The following is an 18,288-nucleotide window of genomic DNA, read 5'->3' on the forward strand; positions in this document are numbered from 1 at the left end:
GTTATTTCAATGGAAAATGTGCTGTCTGTAAATGACAGTGCGCTACCTCGCAATGCTTTAGTAATACGTCTGTGACAGTGTACTCCAAAATCCAAAACCAGCTAAATATTACACCCATACCACTCTCTTTCTGAATGTGCTTGACTCCTTTGCGACTCTGTATGATGCTCGGATTTTCTGAAACCCTATGAGTACAGGGATGTAGCCTTGCTGGCACGAGCCCCACTCTGAAGATTGTGTCAGCACCACTGAACTTCGTATTCAAGTCTTTTTGCATCCTGTGTTTGCGTTTCATTCTGCTGTAGATCTGACTTGTTCTTTGAACGTTTTTTCTAGTTTAAATATGTCTACACTTTAACTTCATATTCTGCGTATTAATTTTTTAACCTACTTTCTTTTACAGTTGTGTGTTTTTAGGTCTCGGCTGCGAAGGCTGCGCTTGCGCAGTCTCGCTCCGAGATTTAACGTTTTCAGAAGAGGGGCTTGAACCCGCCCCTCTTCTCCCCTCTTTTCCATTGGCTGGCCTCTTAAATGCTGGTCAGCCATTGGAGAAGAGCTTTGTCTCTCCAAACAAGCCCCGTCTTTTCCGAGATTTAATGTTTTCAGAAGAGGGGCTTGAACCCGCCCCTCTTCTCCCCTCTTCTCCATTGGCTGGCCTCTTAAATGCTGGTCAGCCATTGGAGAAGGCACAGTGAAACCTGGGGTGCCGGTTCGTTGTTAAGGTTGTGAGCCTTTGACTGTTGTAACTGGAAGCTTGACCCTTGCCCCCAGTGTTGACACACCGTTGAGCAGGTCTGCTGAGATGGGAGCTCACCCTGGTGTGGGTGTAAACGGAGGGCTCTGCCGGATCAGGTGTCCGTGGATCGGATATGTGTACCGCGAACGATAGCTCTGCTGTCTCAAGAGTGAGTCCACCAGAGCTGCATCAGTGCACTCTCATACAGGGCTACGGGCAACACATGGATCTTCAGAAACAGCACACAGCGCCAAGACGCCGTGACTCTGGCCGGCGCTGCCCTTTAGAGATGCGCAGGTGCCCCAGGTCCACGCACGAAGTGCTGCTCCTTTGCACTCTGAGACTTGTAGTCCTGTTTTATACTGGATTAAACAAGACCACAAGTCCCAGAATTCAAAGTAAACACCTGGCCTGGATCAGCACATCACAAATAAACATGGGAAATGTGGCCGGGCTGCAGATGTCATCTGACAATGTGTGTAACCTGAGGGATATCTCTGCTGTTGTCCTGTTTGTAGGCAGGATGTTTGCATGTTGTACACCCGGCAGGGCTGGGTTAGCCTTTTATCCCTCCGCAGGAAGGGAGATAAGGGGACTGAGAGCAGCGAGCCCAGAGTTTAATATTCCGCCTGGACTCCTGCTCCTGGGAGCTCAGTCCTAATCCCAGGTGAGCTGCAGCATTGCTGCGCTTTCACTCTTGTGTAATGATCAACTAATCCAGCGTGAGGAAGCCAGGATTGAGTTACTAATCCTGCCGGGTCACAGTACTGGAGGTGTGCGTTTACACTGCCAGCACCGGGCTTGAACGAGAATGGGGCGGAACACTCCATGCTTCCAGCCCTGAGGTTCCATTAGAGGCCTCCTGGGAGTTGTAGTCTTGGCTCGCCTCCGTGGAGGCGAGGCAGCACTGTGCACTGTGTACATTTCTTGCTCTGGGTCCAGGGATGTGGTCTTTTTACCATACTGCTAACGTTTTGTAAGGATATCAGCAATGGGCATTGAAATGGGACCATTCAAGGCCCCTTTCAGGCAAAAGCACTCACTGATTTCTGAATAGTGAATGTAAAAGCGTTAAGGTAACAATGTTGTTCCTGCTTGCATTTCACATGGTTTGCTAAATTTTGCATTCCCCTATGAGTGTTTGCTTTTTCCAGGATGATGTTACTTTTTTTTTGTAGGCCGCATATTGCTCTTGTCTATTGCGTCATTTAAATTGAGCCTCATCCAGGTGTTTATTGCCGGCAGCAATTGGGTTGTAGTTGAAGGCAGTGTGAGTTTTTCTCAGTGGAACAGTATGGTGTTCAGTGGGGGAGACGATGTGGCACTATGGCCAGAGCTGCTGAATTTGGAACTGGGAACCAGGTTCAGCCTTAATAACCAGTCCACCAGACGACTCTCCTGAGAGAGCACAATCCCATGCTAGACCTTAGAAGGCTGCGTAAGACCTTAGAAGCGCTGGTGTCTTAGCACCAGCAGGTGGACCCTAGCACTGGCAAGTCTGGGTTTACCTTCAAGGTTTGTCCACCACAATCCATACTGAAGTTCACCTTCAGTCTTGCTAGCAGGCCTATGAAGCAGCACAGCCAAGAACAACAGTGACTCTGTCACTGAGGTCACAGGACACTTGAGCAGGGCCAGCTCTAGGGCAGTGCAACCGGTGTGACAGGGCGCTGACTTTGGGTGGAGACATTATGTTTGCAAGTAAATTAAGGTTTTAAAAGCGCTTGCTGCCTCCTTCCTGGCCTCCAGCAATTTTCAGCAACAATAAAAATGTCATGATGACTCTGGAGTTTAATGTTCTTCCTAGAGAGAGATCGGAGTTTTGTCTAGTGGAAGTTTTGCCTCCTGGAAAGGTAGCACATAGGGTTAATGTGCCTGCAGCAAAGAACATGTACCATACAGATCACAAAGTACACATAATGTAAATAGGTCAGTGGGCTACTGCGTGTGTGTGTGTAGGTGGCTCTGTGGGTGGCTCTATTTGTGTGTGGGTTGCTCTATGTGAGTGGCTCTGTGGGTGGCTCTGTGTGTGTGGGTGGCTTTGTGTGTGTGGCTCTGTGTGTGGGTGCAAATGCAATAAGTCTCGCATTTGAGAGTGATTAAGCTATTGACATTGTAAATAACAATGCCGTTTCTTTAAATGTTTTAAAAACAAAAACATAAACAAAAATAATGTCATGAGCAATGCCAATAGCTCTAACTTTAACAATGCCGAGACCATTGCATTGTAAATGCTTGTTTACCTATGCCTCCTCTTTTACCTTCCTCAACCCGCACGTTTGTTTGTTTAGCTCTCCTGCTTTCATAATCCTAGTATTGACCGATGTTGTGGCTTGTAAACCTTTTATGTTGATTAACCGTGTATCCTTGTAACACATTTTCCAGGCCCTTTATGTACACAAGAACATCAAAGTAAACGTGAGTGCACGAGCCATCGCCATGGCAATGGTGAAGCGTGGCTCCATGTGTGCTTAAGGTGTGGAGTCTTCAGTGAATAGTGATTACCAAATCATTAAGCTGTACAAACACCCAGGAGCCGCCATGTTGAATTCCAATGAGGGGATGACGCAAGTCTGGGCGAGTGTTCTATAACACGAGTCTGTGCTTAGAATGCAATGGTGTCCGTGACAAATAGATTGATAGGTATTGGTGGCAGGAGACAGTCAACTTAAAGTAATCGCTTAACGCCTACTGCAGAAGAATAAAGTCTCTGGTTGTATCTTGTGTTGTACACAACAGTAGTTTTATGTCTGCAGAGGAGACAATACACTGAGAGGTCTCAATGTAGGACCTTATAGGATCTAAAGGAGAAACATAGAGACCAGTTGCTTACTCTTACTATGGGATGCCATGCTCAAACTCATTCTATTAATGAACACATTATACCAAAGAGCTAGTTATATTACCTGTGGCCGAGCCATCTGAGCTGCGTGCGCGAATATTTCACGCCCTGAGGTTGGAAAGTTTAGTGCATGATTCTGAGTTTGGTGGTCAGGTTACTCCGTCACAAATCTGACCGATATCCCGTCTGCCTTATTGGAAGTGCCAAAGGATATCATTAACTTTATTTGTGTTTTACTACAAACTAGGTTCATCGTAACTATGTAATAAATAGGCTAGCCCCACCATTGGAAAACTGTTGTTAATTCCAGCATCCTGCTTTAACTCTGCTCTGCAGGAAAACATTTTTTCCACTCAGCATCCAAACTCTGGAATTCAACGTTCTGTTCCAGGTGTCATCATTCCTTCCATTATCTATTCACAGGCTGCAAGCTTGAGAGAGACAGTGGCAGACTTGTTGAACTGTTGAACTCTGTTACTCATTTTGCTCCTCCGCTGCTACTGCAAGGCTCATACATGCATGTACAAGCCTATGCAGTTCTCCCTTCCAACTTTCCTTTTTAGTCGAGCCTACCAGACAGCACAGCTGACTGGTTTCGCAAGACAAATTGCGGACTTACCAAGAGCATGCAGGAGCTTGGAGCTACCCACTGATTACCATTAATTGACTTCCCTGTCACTCTGATTTGACTGCTTCTTATTAGTGTCCTAGCTTGTCAATCTTGTGTTTGACCCTCCCATGGAGCATAGCATCTTTTACCATCTCTTTTGGTTTTCTGGCTTCTATGCTTCCGCTATCTTTTCAAACACTACTTTTTTTTTGTTAAGCACTCCATGAGATTGCATGTGTTTTCCAGCTGTCTCAAGTTGTATACTTCTCTTCTCTTGCAGTCCTTGCTGCTCACTGTTGCCCTCATTCTTCTCCCTGACCCCTCCATGTTGCACTTGCTCTTGCGTGCGCCCGCCATTGCTGTATGTTTTATTCTCTCCTGTTGTTTCTCCTTCTCACTCCCGCCCTCCTTGTTGCTTCCCTCCCCACTGCCCTCTCTGTTGCTTCCCCTGTCTGCGCCCTCCTTCTCTGTCGCCTGTTGCTTCTCTTCCCCATCAAAACCCTGCATCTTGACTCCATCCTCCCTCCGTTTTGCTTCCCCAACCGGCGCTCTCTGTGTTGCTCCACCGCCGCCCTCCATGTTGCTCCCGTTTTACCCGTACCCTCCATGTAACCCCCAAGGCACTTAAAAAGAAGCAATGCATTTTTTTTTTATTTGCCTATTCAACTCGGATCTACAAATCAAAAGGAAAAAAAAAGTCTTGCACATGGGGATGTGCATGCCTACAAAATGACACAGCTAGCTGAGTGATAGTCTTTTTGTTTCTTATTTAGCCATGCTGCAGGGCATTAGGGATGCCGTACTTCATGGCTAAAACCATTGACATAGCCAATAGGTCTCAAGGCTGACAATGCTTTTTTGTGAGCTACTTTCTTCCCTGAACCATGCAATAAGATGCATCTTGTAGCTCCTGGTCATTTTCTGTGAACATTTTAGATGACTTTGCCCGAAATGAACTGCAGCGGTCTGCTGATGGAGGGAAATGATGATGATAACGACAATAATGATAAACTACACCAAAAAATATGAAGTTAATGACTTATTCATATATGCAGTTTCCATGAACACACAGAACCCACTGTACTTTTAAATCCCTGGTACTTGGGGTCAAACCTTAGGAGATCCCAGGCATGCCGATGGGTCCATCACCACACCTACCCTGCACCATGGTTGCCTCGTCTACGGATCGCGAGGCTTCCTCACTCTTTCCCTCTACTAGACGCATTTTTACCCTGTCTGTGTCTGCCATCAGAAAAGAGTGCTGCCATCCTTGCTGGTTGTGTAGCGATTGCACAGGTTACACCGTTGTGTGGTGACAGCTGAAATATGGATAATGAATATCTCTTTAATGCCTAAATCCAAATGATGTTCCTCTTGTTAAGGGTTCAACGAAGCCAAAACAATGTCACATTCATCGTTACTGGTGTCACTTTGAGTCCAGGCTACTGAAGAAGGACCCTTTTAGCCCTAGAGAAGTGCAGAATAGTGGAAGCCAATGATGTGAAACTGTGTCAGCAGAGGGCTTGGTGTGTATGTACGCTTTGGATGATGAAATGATACAAGGACTGGGAGTAAAGGAGAGTAGGGTGGTTTTGGCCTTGCTTAGCCTTGTTGATGAACTGTAGGCCTTCCTCCCTTCGTTCTTCACAACAAGTAGCAGAACATCAGTTCTTATTAACAATCAGAAGCCCAGTTCACACTTGCAAGCCTTTGGGCTTCCGCGGTGGCGGCTCGCAGAGGCAGTGCTGCGGGACGGGGCAGGGTGAGGGGGTAGTGGAGTCGGACATACGACGGCAGAGAGTACAGTAAGTAAATCAATAAATAAAACTTTTTACCTTGAGCTCGCTGCATGGCCGAGTTGGCGATGCAGCGAGCACAAAGTAAATAGTTGTATTTATTTATTTACTTACTTTACTCCTTGCCATCGTATGTCCGACTCCACTAGCCCCCCACCCAGCCCCGCCCCTACCCCGTCCCACCGCCCGGCAGCACTCTCTCTGCGAGCTGCCACTGGGCTTCCGTGCCTTGTATGTCCCTTCTTCAGTCTATTCAATCTGCTGTGAAAACTAAAAGAAAATCAGAGTCACATGGGTTGCCTTTTAAAACATGGCGCCCAACACCACTGGATATCTGATCATTGTAGGCGAGCTTTCCTAGTGCAGCCTGTACAACATTCCTTGGGCACTGATTTGGGAATGTGACTATGTCTCCCTCATTGACTCTGGCCTTTTCCTCTTATAGGGATCTTCAGGAAGAGTTGAAAGAGTACGAGGAGAACCTTGGTGCAGAGATGGAAGGTTGCGTAAGGTAATGGAAGCTACAAAACACTGCTCTACCATGTACGTCTCAGGCTTTGTTGATGTTCTCTTTAATTGCAAAAGGAGTTCAGTGCAAATTAGAAAAAATAATATATAACCTTTAATTGACAATATTGCATTTTCATGGGTTCTGCGAAATAACAGATAGGGTATGAACCAAATAAACCGAAAAAGGTGTCTCTTATCTCATTGCAGGTGCAAATGGCACCTATTTGTGGTTCATGATATTGCCATGCTCTTCACTACAGCCATTGTGGCACCCTGCTTTGCCACAACATGGTCCATATGATGCAGCTTGTCCCAGGGTACATGCATGAGATGGAAGACGTGGGTATCCTTTGTGGGTGACTGAGGACTCGGCACAGGGTTCATGTACTTCTAAAATCTTCGGCTACAATCCAAGATGGCAGACAAGCTGCAGCCTGCAAGCACTACTCTTTCCCACTATGCTACAAATTGGCCTAAATGTGCATGCCGTGGAAGATCAACTGACTCTAACAGACTGCCAGATTTTGATGACACTGCGTCTCAAAAATAATGTTTGTAAAGAACTCAAACTCTGGATAATTGTTTCCATGGGATCTGGTAGTAACATAGCGTACTGCTGTTTTTGATCGAGGGATCAGCCTAACCTGGCTGGTGACCCAACCAAGGTGGTTCTAACCATTTGTACCTCTGGAGTTCTGACCCCTGGCTCTGTGGCATTTCATCTGAGTGGTGTCTGAGTCCTTTCAGAGGCTGCTTTCAGCTGGTGTTGATACCCAGCTTTTGTTTCACCTGATAATGACAAGTTTGTAGTCAAAGAGGGTAGGGTAAAGTAGGCATTGGCCTACCTCGAGATGGATTGGGAACCTGAGTCACTGTGAAGAGCAGGGATTTGCAGGGTTTGCAAGAGGTGGGCATGAGCCACTGCCTTGGCTGCTGTATGATGAGAGCTGGTGGTGCAGTGGGTTCCTGCAGAAGCCAGGCAGACTGGGTGATAACTACTGCCCGCCACAATCGACACCTGGCCTGCGAACAGAGAGCTCCTTAAATGGGTCATGTGAGGGCCTCCCATGGCCACTTTGTAAGAGTGCTGATCTCAGGCATGTGGATGAATGATGGGATCAATAGCAGCTGCTCCCGGTCAGCAGCAGTGGGACGGGGAGGAGGGAGGAGTGGGGGGAGTGGGAGGTTTAAAAAAACACTTACCCACCACCGCTGCTGTGTCCTTTTCTTGGATTCTTCTCTGCAAAGGAAGCCGGAAGCTCCCGGCTATCAGCCTCCCGATGACCAATCACAACGCACAGTGTTGTGGATCGGCGCTCAGCCAGAGAATAGGAGGATGGGCATGTTCTCCACCCAGGCGGTAATGCAGCCTGCATGGAGAACAAGCAAAGTGCTCATGAATGTTTGGCCGGCCCCAGAGGGCCAGTCAAACATTCAGTCAAACATTCATACGGACTTACATAGTGCCCACCACTCCTCCCCCTGCTCTGAGAGCAGAGCAGATCTGTCCCGCCCCCAAGATGCCGCAGCTGGAAATATAAAATGATAATAACATAGGTATTATAATTTTAGTTTTCCTTTTTTCCACTGCGAAAAGCAGTGAGGCGACGCTTCTCCGCCTCAGCGGAGGAGCTGCCACTGGATGGGATATCTGAGCCTAGCGCAGCTCAGCCCACAGAATGAGCACAGTGGCCATACTCATAAGGGTTCTTTAGTTACCAAACCTTGAATCTTCAGGGGTGAGGTGCTTGCAAGCTGCCATTAAGTTGCAGAAATCAGATTCATCAGGACAGAAGCCACACCAAGAGTGTATATTTGCACAAGTGGAAGAGAAAAAAATGTGATGGTTGAAGTGCTTGAATTATTCATAACCGAATCCACTTATTTGGGTAGCATTCCATAATTTTTTCTCTCAAAGTTCCATTAATGAGATGGACCAGCGATGTGCAAATCAGTCTTACTTTCACCCCGGATGAGACAGTCCAGTCCAAACTGACAGCCCACGGTTCACCTGAAAGAGAACATAAGCCAGTCTAGATAGGTTTCGGGCGCTTTGGGCAACATTAGTGAGGTACAGTGGGCATCCCTGTGGAAAAAGCGATCCAAGTGCTTCATGTGTAAGGACTCTCTTGACTCATCGGTGTCACACAAGAAGATATTCGTGGAGCAACATAAAACTGTAATGGAATGTGTCACTTAATCATGCCACCTTGCACTGTCCTGCGTGGATATCACCTCTTCATTTTTTCACTGCGCCATCAGCCATCATCTGGGTCCCACTCCAAAAGAGGTGGCCAAACTAAACTTCCAGGATACATCGCAAGCGATCCTAGACTTGTCTGGGGTCACTTGTATTCCCATTCACAGCGGGCATAGTCTCGCGGTGTGGGATGGGCCATCAGTTTTGGTGACGGGCCAAGACGGATTCACAAATAGTTCATGACTGTCTGTCATTGAAGAGCTGAAGAATGATGGAGCGGCCGAGCTTGATTTAAGCCTTCCAGCCATTGCCTTTTGTGCTGTACACAAAAGAGGATCTCATCGCTGAGACCCCGACATACAGCCGGGCGGCATCTAGGGAGTTTACAGGTAAGAAGCTGGCAGACTGATGCAGGTAAGAAGGAGGGGCCGTGGGGGGATGGGCAGAGTAGAAAAGCCTATCTCACCTTGCTACATTTCTCTATGAATGTGAGGAACACAGGAAACACAGATGTGTCCAATTTAGATTGGTAACGCGAGGCGGAAATAGATAATGATCAGAAGTTGATACATTTGAGTCAGCAGTCACCCTACTGTGGCAGGAAATGGATAAACACAGAGAGGTGAGTGAGGTGGAATCTATGTTCCGAACCTGGTTGACCGGGAGCACTACTCATTGATAGGCAATGGTCACTTGCCGGGACTACCAGAGGGCATCTTGAAAGTCAATAATGAGGAGTTTTTAGAAACCTTGACACCGCTGCAGTTTAAGAACTGTAAGTCTCCAAGATATTATGGTGGGCAGATTTCTACTCAGGGCTATTTTGTCTTCGAAGGCAGCTCCCTCCTCCTTAACTTCGTCAAAACCTGGGTATTAAAAAGCGATGTTCTCATAGGGAGTCCTCTGCAACTCATTATTTTTAATTCTTTTAATTACTTTCCACAGTGGTGTTTGACAATCCCTATTGCAGTCTAGAGTTCAAATGTAATGTTCAACAAGGGAAAGGACCTGGAAACTTCAGACTTGATATTTACATTAATATTTTATAAAAACCTTTAAACGTGGCCTCCAGAATTGACTCACTACTTTGGATGAAGTCGCATGAGCAATGTCTTCATGTGTACAGTGGTCGCTCAAACTCGCTTATTTTCTGCTGATCTCTCCGTCTCTCTGTTCATACAGACATTACTCCTGCCCCTCCATTATCTAAGCGCGCTTCCGACACTCGTTTCAGTAGCACCTTTCTGGAAATACTGGAGATGTTCGGCACCTCTAGAAGGGTGGTGGAATCATTGGTCTCTCTGTACTGTTTCAGGTACATCGACACCATCCCCCCGGAGGACTTCCACAGCATTGACCCGCAGAAGGTGCCGCGTGCTATGGAGCAGTACCTTTTCACCAAGTTCTGGGAGAGATGGGAGCTCGGGCGAAGACGACCACGAGATATGCCGTTCAAAGACCTGACTAAGCCAGAAGAGGTGAGATAGGCACATGGAAACTGCCTCTTATAAACACACCTTCAAAGTTTACTACAGGCTTTCCGCAAGTTTCTCTTTATTTTTATTTTTTATATACTGTGTGTTTTCTTTGCTTTTCATGGTACTCAGAAGTTTTATGACCCTCATTGAAGTAAAATTGATTTCAGGTGCATGTTTAACCTGGCTTTTTATGGTACCATAAAGTAACATGATCACCTTGTTAAAAGGGCACATTCAGGAACACTGTGCATGGTCCAAGCACCATAAAAGTGTGACTTGTGGATTTTATATTTAAATACAAAAGGCGTTCAAGTCTGTGAACTAACAACTGTGCTACGCTCATTTTGAGGCTTAAAATTCTGAAAGCCGGTCACAATTGTTTTGTGCGGTTCATGTCACAAACTCTACGCGTGCCCACTTCTGGTTCTCATTCAAAGGAATTTTTTAGAACATCAGGTAGGCCTTGTGTATTTGTAAAACCTGTTTCTGTACACACAGAGAGCACGCACAGCCTGTATAGCTGCAGTGCAAGCTTCCTTCACAGACAGCGGACCCACCACATGAAGCTAAGGGGCACCTTTAGCAGCAGTAGTGCAATCCTCACAAGTCACACACAGACACACCTTTGTTCTCCTGCTCCTTGTCCACAGACACTTGCACCCTGCATCCCCTGCACGCGGTCCATCCTCCACATGAATACTCACTGGTGCTGAAGCTGGAGTACTCTGGTGCCTCGAAGGTCTGACCAACGCAGGAGGGCAGGAACACAAGTGCACAGATTGGGGAGGGAAGCAGGCAGGTGTCTTCCTAGTGTGATGGGCAGAATATCAGGTTCCTAAAGCAGGGTAAATTTGGGCCATTCTGGCTCGCTGCTCTCTCCCATCCCTGTGTTGCCTCTGTATTGGAACTTGAAGGTCCAATCATAGCTGCTAAATTTTCATTTCACGTATGTGTGACTTTTACAGGTCTTCTGTGCTCTTATGTGTGACATTTTAAGCATCATGGATGACGCTTTCACTGACACTGTGAGAATAACGACATTAGTTATGTTCATTTAGTGAGATAAGTATGAGAAATGCCCATTTTTTTGTTCATTGTAATATCTACAAATTGCCTTAACACCACAGGAGTGTTCCTGAAGTGTCTATGCAAGGTTACTGCCCTGCTTCCCTGAATGTAAAGTGTTTAACTAAAAAGCCATATCTGGCTGAAAATGTCAATTACATCAGACATGACAACGTGGCAGCCATGTCATGGACTCATCACTTCCCTATAATAATTGACTGGAGTTGATACTGGCAATGGTTTATGAACATGGATTGAATAATGTTTCCCATCCTCTGAGTAAAACAATCTAATGTTACAAGTTGTTATAACTAACCTTTGCCAGTGTTTAAAGCCACCAGTGAAGATTAATTAAATTCATTAAAATTAAAACTAGCAGCCAGTACCCATGCACACTGATGGAGCTATGTGTGGCCAGTGAAGAAACTAAGGGTGCCCAGCGCGGCATGCATTGTGTGTATTGGCATAGCAGTGCATGTACATCCCTGTGAGGGAATAGTACAGGTGCTGAGAGGCATGATTGAGTCCATCGGTGGAGCTGTGCACGTGTGCCCCTGTAATGGAATAGCAGGAGTGGCACAGTGCATGGCTGAGGAACATTGGCATGTCTGTGCATGTGTGTTCCAATATCTTGAATAAACTTAGCCAATGTAGAGTTTTCCCTCCTGATGTATAATGGTTGGTTCCTTTCAAGCCTTAAACCAGGCTTCTCCAACTAGTAGCTTGTGAGCTACTGGCAACTCTCCAGCCACTAGTAAGTAGCTCTCCCGTGTGCAGCTGAGCCTGCTAAATTGGAAGCCTGTTGCTTGGGCGAATTAACACATTTATACCAAAATTGAAAAGTGAGTATTTGATATGAAATTGTGTGTATTTTCTGAACCACTGAGTGGGGAAACAATAAATATTTGATGTTTCAGTGTCAAAGTATGCCTCAGGATGAATGTACACTTTACAAATATGCTCTATTATGTTATTTTAGATTCATAGCTGATATTTGAGTGATAGAGCATGGGGCGTTGGGGAGACGTATTACCTTGGGGGAATGGCATCTATGGCAGTTTTCTATTCCCTATGTAGTGGCATTCCAAACTGATACAGACTGTTTTACATTACTGCTGGCCCCCCTGCCTGCTGCATGGATGTGATCACTGCTGGTAATGCTGCTTGGGAGGCTGGTAAAGTAAGCTTGTCTGATGTGGTCACTGTCACAACACTAATAATATTAGTAGCTCAGGATGATTTTCATTGACCACAAGTAGCTCTTATTACAGTAAAGATTGAGGATGCCCGTCCTGCACCAGTCACGTGGTGAGTTTCTGAACTAACTATAACCAATAGAGCATGGTGGCTGGGATGCCTGCACACAGGGCTTTAAAGTAACCCTGCCTGGCATCACGGGGGTCGATATCACTGCGCCCCTGCCCTTCATTGAGAAGTATGGGTGCAGAGAAACAGTTGGTACTTAGATTGGCGCGCTTAAAGACACGCACTTGTCAAATGGAATCTCAAAGTTGATTATCTTTAGTTGCTGGGCAATGGGTTTACGAAATAAAGCGGGGGATGCTGAATCTCATCTATAGGGCAACTAATCCAGCAAAATGGGGGAAAAAACAAAAAAATAATTCCTCTCAATATGTAAAGTTGGGAATGCATATCCAAACCTGAACCAAGGACTCGACTCTGGAAAAGGGTTCTTTCTTGGGTACAGCAGAAGCGCCTGAATGGAGAGTTCATATAGCGGTGTACCGAGGTCTCTGGGAAGAAGCAAACAAAATACTATTAAATCTTCTTACCGAGCTTTGCCTTTTAATCTATTTCTTGATTTGATAGGCACAATATGTACATATCTACATATTTTTATATTCTCTGCTTTTCTCTAAACAAGTGTGCGGTTTCCAAAAAGAATGTTTGTTAGCACTGATAACCCATAGAGGTACTGCACAAAGTAGAATATTTTAGAAGATACATTCTGCAGGAAATGTATCTGCAGTTTTCTGAAGACTATCTTTCCATGTGAATGACCACTGTTTGCTGAATGTGGGTAAGAGGGCAGCAGAGAGCGCCCCTCATGGTTACTACCCGCACTGCAGACTATCGCTCTTAAAATGGCGTCTGTCAATATGTAGATCAAAGTATGGAGGACTCACAAAACATTTACGAGGGCATGATAAAATTAAAAAATAATCGACTTGCAGAAGCAAAATCACCCAAACTTTGCCATAGTAAATGATGAGAGAAATCACAGCAAACACGTGGAAAACGTTTAAGTTTGCAGTGCACATTATAAATCTGGTTCATTCACTAATCCAACAGAAGTTTCGCCCCAAGACATTTGCGTGTGTTGTAGCTTTGAGAGCATGCTCCCAGTTGATATTGGCGTAGAAGGCTATCAGCGCACAGAAAAACCTTCATCGCTGGACAGCGGCCTCAGATGCATGAGATGCGTTGGTCTAAGGCCAAAGATACAATCAGACCATGAGGCCTTTGTTTACCAGGTGAATGTTGCTCTTTTCTGTGGCTCTCTTGAGGTTACGGTTGGACCCTAGTCACTCTCCACTTCTTTGTGTGTGAAAGACAAATGATGCGTTTGGACTTGTCAGGTCTCTGATCATCTCACTTTTACGTCATGCGCCATCTTTCAAAGTATCACAACTGCACAAGCACTGCAACACAACGGTGTGTTTATTTAACATCTTTTATTTTGCTGAAACCAAACTCGACGGGCAACAGATGATGATCCCATTCGAGTATCATAACTAGACAAAAAACCATGATGAATTGTGACCCTACATTGACGCCAGTCACCTGAAAGACAGAGCTCTCTGACTGACTGCTTTACGAGGCTGTGAGTTACTCAGCATCTCGGTTTGGCCTTGTGGGAGGATATGCTGCTGTTTTGGTTGGTTGTGGTTGTGGTGCTAGAGGTCTTTAGTTCAGATATGAAGTGTCTTATTGTGGTAAGGTCTGCCCTTGACATAGGCCAATGAGAGTGCGCTCCCTTGCGGGGCGTGCAGGTGTGACTGGTGCATTATAATAACTATGGTGTCTCAGCTCCATTGCTTTAGCTGCAGAGAGAAGAAACGAGCAATCCCAGCGACTCAAGAGTAGTAACATCTCATGTAGGACATTACCATCCAACATAACTCCCCCATTGGTGACACAGAACAAATCATGGCACCGAGGCAACCCTGCTGCTCAACAGACCTCACAGTTGTCTAAACAGGCTTCCGTATTTCTCAATCTATATGATTTCTGAAGCCTCAGAAGCCACCAGGAGCTCTTTCAAGGCCACTTCTTTAGAGGTTGTGTCTTAGCGTGATTCAGTTAGCAAACAGTTCAGCTGCAAAACATTGTCCCTGGGCTGCCTCCTCGGTGGCGGGGTCTCAAGCCAGAGCCCCTAACAAGCTCGAGTGTGGGGTCAAAACTCCCACTTTTCCATCAACCTTCTGATCAGCTTCCAATCGCCTCCGAAGCCGGTTGGGAACCACCACATAACACCTTTCTGTCTCTTCTGATATTCTGACCAATCACCTTGACTTTTATTGCAAAAACACACACTCCAAAGAACATCTATTGTGTCACGTCATGTTACAGAGATTTGTATTGTACTCTGAGGCCGACAGCATGGACTCACAGTACTTTCAGGCCCCAGTGTCGAGGGCTCTCTCACAGACCAGAGTTTGTTTTCTGATTGATTGAGTTCCAACCTCAGTAATATAGGTGTGTTCCATGAGCTGCTTTTTCATGCATATTTGTTTTAAGTGTGTTGTAATTATAACCAATGTCACACACACTCAGCGCATCCTACATAAAAGACAACCCTATATGTCATTGATACCTGCTCATTAAAATATAAATTAGCATGCACAAGCACTCGCCACACACGCTCACTTACAGGGCCGGCTTTAGGGCGGTGCGACCGGTGCCACCGCACCGGGTGCTGGCTTTCTGGGGGCGCCGTGTTTGAAAGTTTATTAAGCTTTTGCAGCACCTGCTGCAGCGTTTCTTTCCGCCGGCAATTACCAGGCCTCACTTAAATGTCAAGATAACTCCTGCGATTAATTATCTTTCTGGAGAGAGATCAGCATTTTGTATATTTGAGGTTTTGACTTATGTGAAGTTAGCGCAGAGGGTTAATATGCCTGCTGCAAAGAACTTGTACCAAGTAGATTACAGAGTGCATATAATGTAAACAAATTAGCAGGTTACTGCTTTTAAAAGAGACATCCTTTTGTTACTTGCAATTTATAACTTCAAGTCCTAATATAGAATAGTGAGCTATTAACTTTCATCCCAGAACTGCATACACACTGCAAAGTATACATTATTAGAACATTGATTAATGTTGCAAAAAGGGTTAATTTGGCTAGAAATCGATTCTTATTATTAAAGAAAACTCCCAACGATGCTGTGTCTTTTTCGACTCTGCGTTTGTGCTTCTCCACACCAAGCATTCTTAAACTATACTGCCTACCAGTATGGATGCCATGTGACTCCAACACTTTCAGTCCTTTGACTCATGTAACATTTCCTATACACTGATTTACACACGTATGATTGATTGTCTCTGTGTAATGTGTGTGTGACATAAACTGTTCGGACACCCTACACTGGTATGAGTGGCGCTATATAACTAATTCAATGCATCTGAGAGAGTGTGGTTATGGAGACTTGGTCACTGTTAAAGGGTGCTAGTGAGAGAATCCGTGTTGGAGGTGGTCATTGGGGAGGGGGCGCCAACAAACATTGTCGCATAGCATTAAAGCCGGCCCTGCTCACTTACACCTACCAGTCACCCACCTTTACCTCAGGGTGCAACGCTGAGAAGCTAGTGTGGTACATTCGATGAGGGTCTCTGCGATTGACGTGCCCAACTGGACGTGGGAGTTGAAAAGAACTGTTCGTCTGGATAGTAAAAAGAACTGAGACACAGATTTAATGGCAGAGAAGTCTTACTCTAAGAGGCTTTAGGCCTTGCAGCCGAGGAGATGCAGAGCGAGGGTGCACAGCAACAACAACGAGAACAGAGGAGGAACTGAGTCCAGAGTGCAGGGCAGAGATCCAGTCCGTTTCCCTTTGATGCGACAACCGATTAGGAGTGCACGTTCTTAACTCGTCTCATTCAGTGCTCTGTGTGCACAATATCTGGGCCATCAGTGTTCATAAATGTGGCTTTCTAATTCTGTTGCTTGATCCCATTGTCCGTTTTTCATTCTAAACAGCTACTTTTGTGTGTGTGGCTGTGGGTGTAGGCGCCATCATGGGCTTCCGAGCACAGGCCACTAGATGGCGCCCTGAGAGCACGCGCTGTTTCTGCCCTACAGATAAATAAATGCCCATCAAGGCAACAACAGTGCACAACAAATCCATACGCATTTCAAACCTGATTTCAATCCTTTCTAAAAGTATTTGTAATCTGGCCGTGAAGGAGGGAATATGAGAACACATTTGGGGGATTTTTTAAAATGCAATTTAAAAAAAGTAATACAAATCTCCTTTCACATTCTACAGAGCTGTCACCTGATCCAGGTGTAACAGCGACGCTACATTTATGGCTGAGTTTCAGACTCAATAGGAAAAGTGTTTTAGCATGGCCAATAGCTTTTTTGTTGTTTAGCGATTCTGCATGGCATTTTTGACTTAGCTCAACAACACAGAGGCAGGCTTTAAAATGTGGTCAGGGTGGGCAAAGTGGAGTCACAAACGATCCATTTCTCGTTCTAACTCACATTGGAATTGTCCTTTGCCAGTCAAAACTGGTGAACTGGTGAACAGATTTACAGCAAACTTGACCTGAAGATAAGACATTACTCAGAACAGAAGAGATCCTCTTTTGGTTTGCTTTTGTGCCTATAAATCCGGTCGTTTTTCAGATATTTGAGTTACAAAAGGAGCCATACGTGTTTCAACTCAAAGACATTTGTTCTGTGAATTTGCAAACGTTGGTTCACAAGCCATACATGGCTTGCAAATTCAACATTAAAACAGATCTATTAGTTCAAACACCTATGTTTCGCATCAGCAACTGTTGTGTTCACCACAAACCACTACAGACGGCCTGGAGCACCTACAATTTTGAATAGCTGATAATGGTTGAATATTTTGTTCTCACACTATTTGCATGATGTGAGTCAGTTTGAAACCTTCTGCCTCCCATGCAAAAGTAAGACATTTGGGAATCCATAAGAAATATTACTATTGTTATTATTACTATTATACACGTAACTCACTCTGAAGATTGTATCTTGTCATCTTTGTGTTGTGCTGTGATGTGCTGGTGACAAATGAGACCCTGTTAAGCTCTTTCTATAGTGATGCCATTTTTAAGCATCCTGATTTATATACTTCTGGACATTTGAGCCTCAAGTGTGAATGTTGGTTTTTCTTCTTTTCATCTTGAAGATGTATGCCAGGGACTGTAAGGAGATGAGCACGGTTCCCAATACGGAGTTCCTGTACCTGAAATGCATGTTTTCTACATTTGTTTATTGGCTCACATGCATAACACGGTCTTTTTCCTTAAAGATTATTGCTTTGTTATGCTTTATTCTCTTTGCATATCCTTATCTTCACTCTTTTGTCTGCGTGTACATTTCTTCTCTGAATTTATGTTCGTTGGTTCAAGTGTACGTTTAGTCGCTCGAATGTATATTTTTCTGAGAAAGTGACATTCGTACAAAAGAATATGCCTTTCTTAGAACTATTTTGACATTCCCCTATCTCAATGTACATTCATTGGAAGTTTTGGGAGCTTAACCATTTCTTGCAGACAGGTAATTCCAACGAGACGAGTATTGGCTCTAACTGACAGCACAGGCGCTTTTATTAATATGTAAGCAATAGCACGCAACCTTCTAAAGGCCCTACTGCTCCGAAACCATAAACCACAGTGAAAAACAATATGCAGAAGGGAGTGCTTAGGAAGTCCAATGTTTTTACTGAAAGTTGATTTAATTACAAATTAATCCAGATTATTCAAACATATGGATTCTTCTTATGGGTCCAATATAAGGTAGGTGCCATGATTTGATATTCCCAAAAATATTTTCCT

General features: G+C 45.0%; 1 protein-coding gene across 1 annotated transcript in view; it reads left to right on the plus strand.

Moving 5' to 3' along the window:
* Positions 1 to 18,288, plus strand: part of LOC146855701 (uncharacterized) — a 294,948-nt gene that overhangs the window by 50,988 nt on the left and 225,672 nt on the right. Inside the window, exons 8-9 of the mRNA XM_085650637.1 lie at positions 6,430 to 6,495; positions 10,010 to 10,172. Coding sequence (XP_085506763.1) covers positions 6,430 to 6,495; positions 10,010 to 10,172 — 229 coding nt within the window. The remainder of the gene's footprint in view (positions 1 to 6,429; positions 6,496 to 10,009; positions 10,173 to 18,288) is intronic.

This window comes from Triturus cristatus, chromosome 4_1 (genome assembly GCF_964204655.1).
Source record: "Triturus cristatus chromosome 4_1, aTriCri1.1, whole genome shotgun sequence".
Taxonomy (NCBI): Eukaryota; Metazoa; Chordata; class Amphibia; order Caudata; family Salamandridae; genus Triturus; species Triturus cristatus.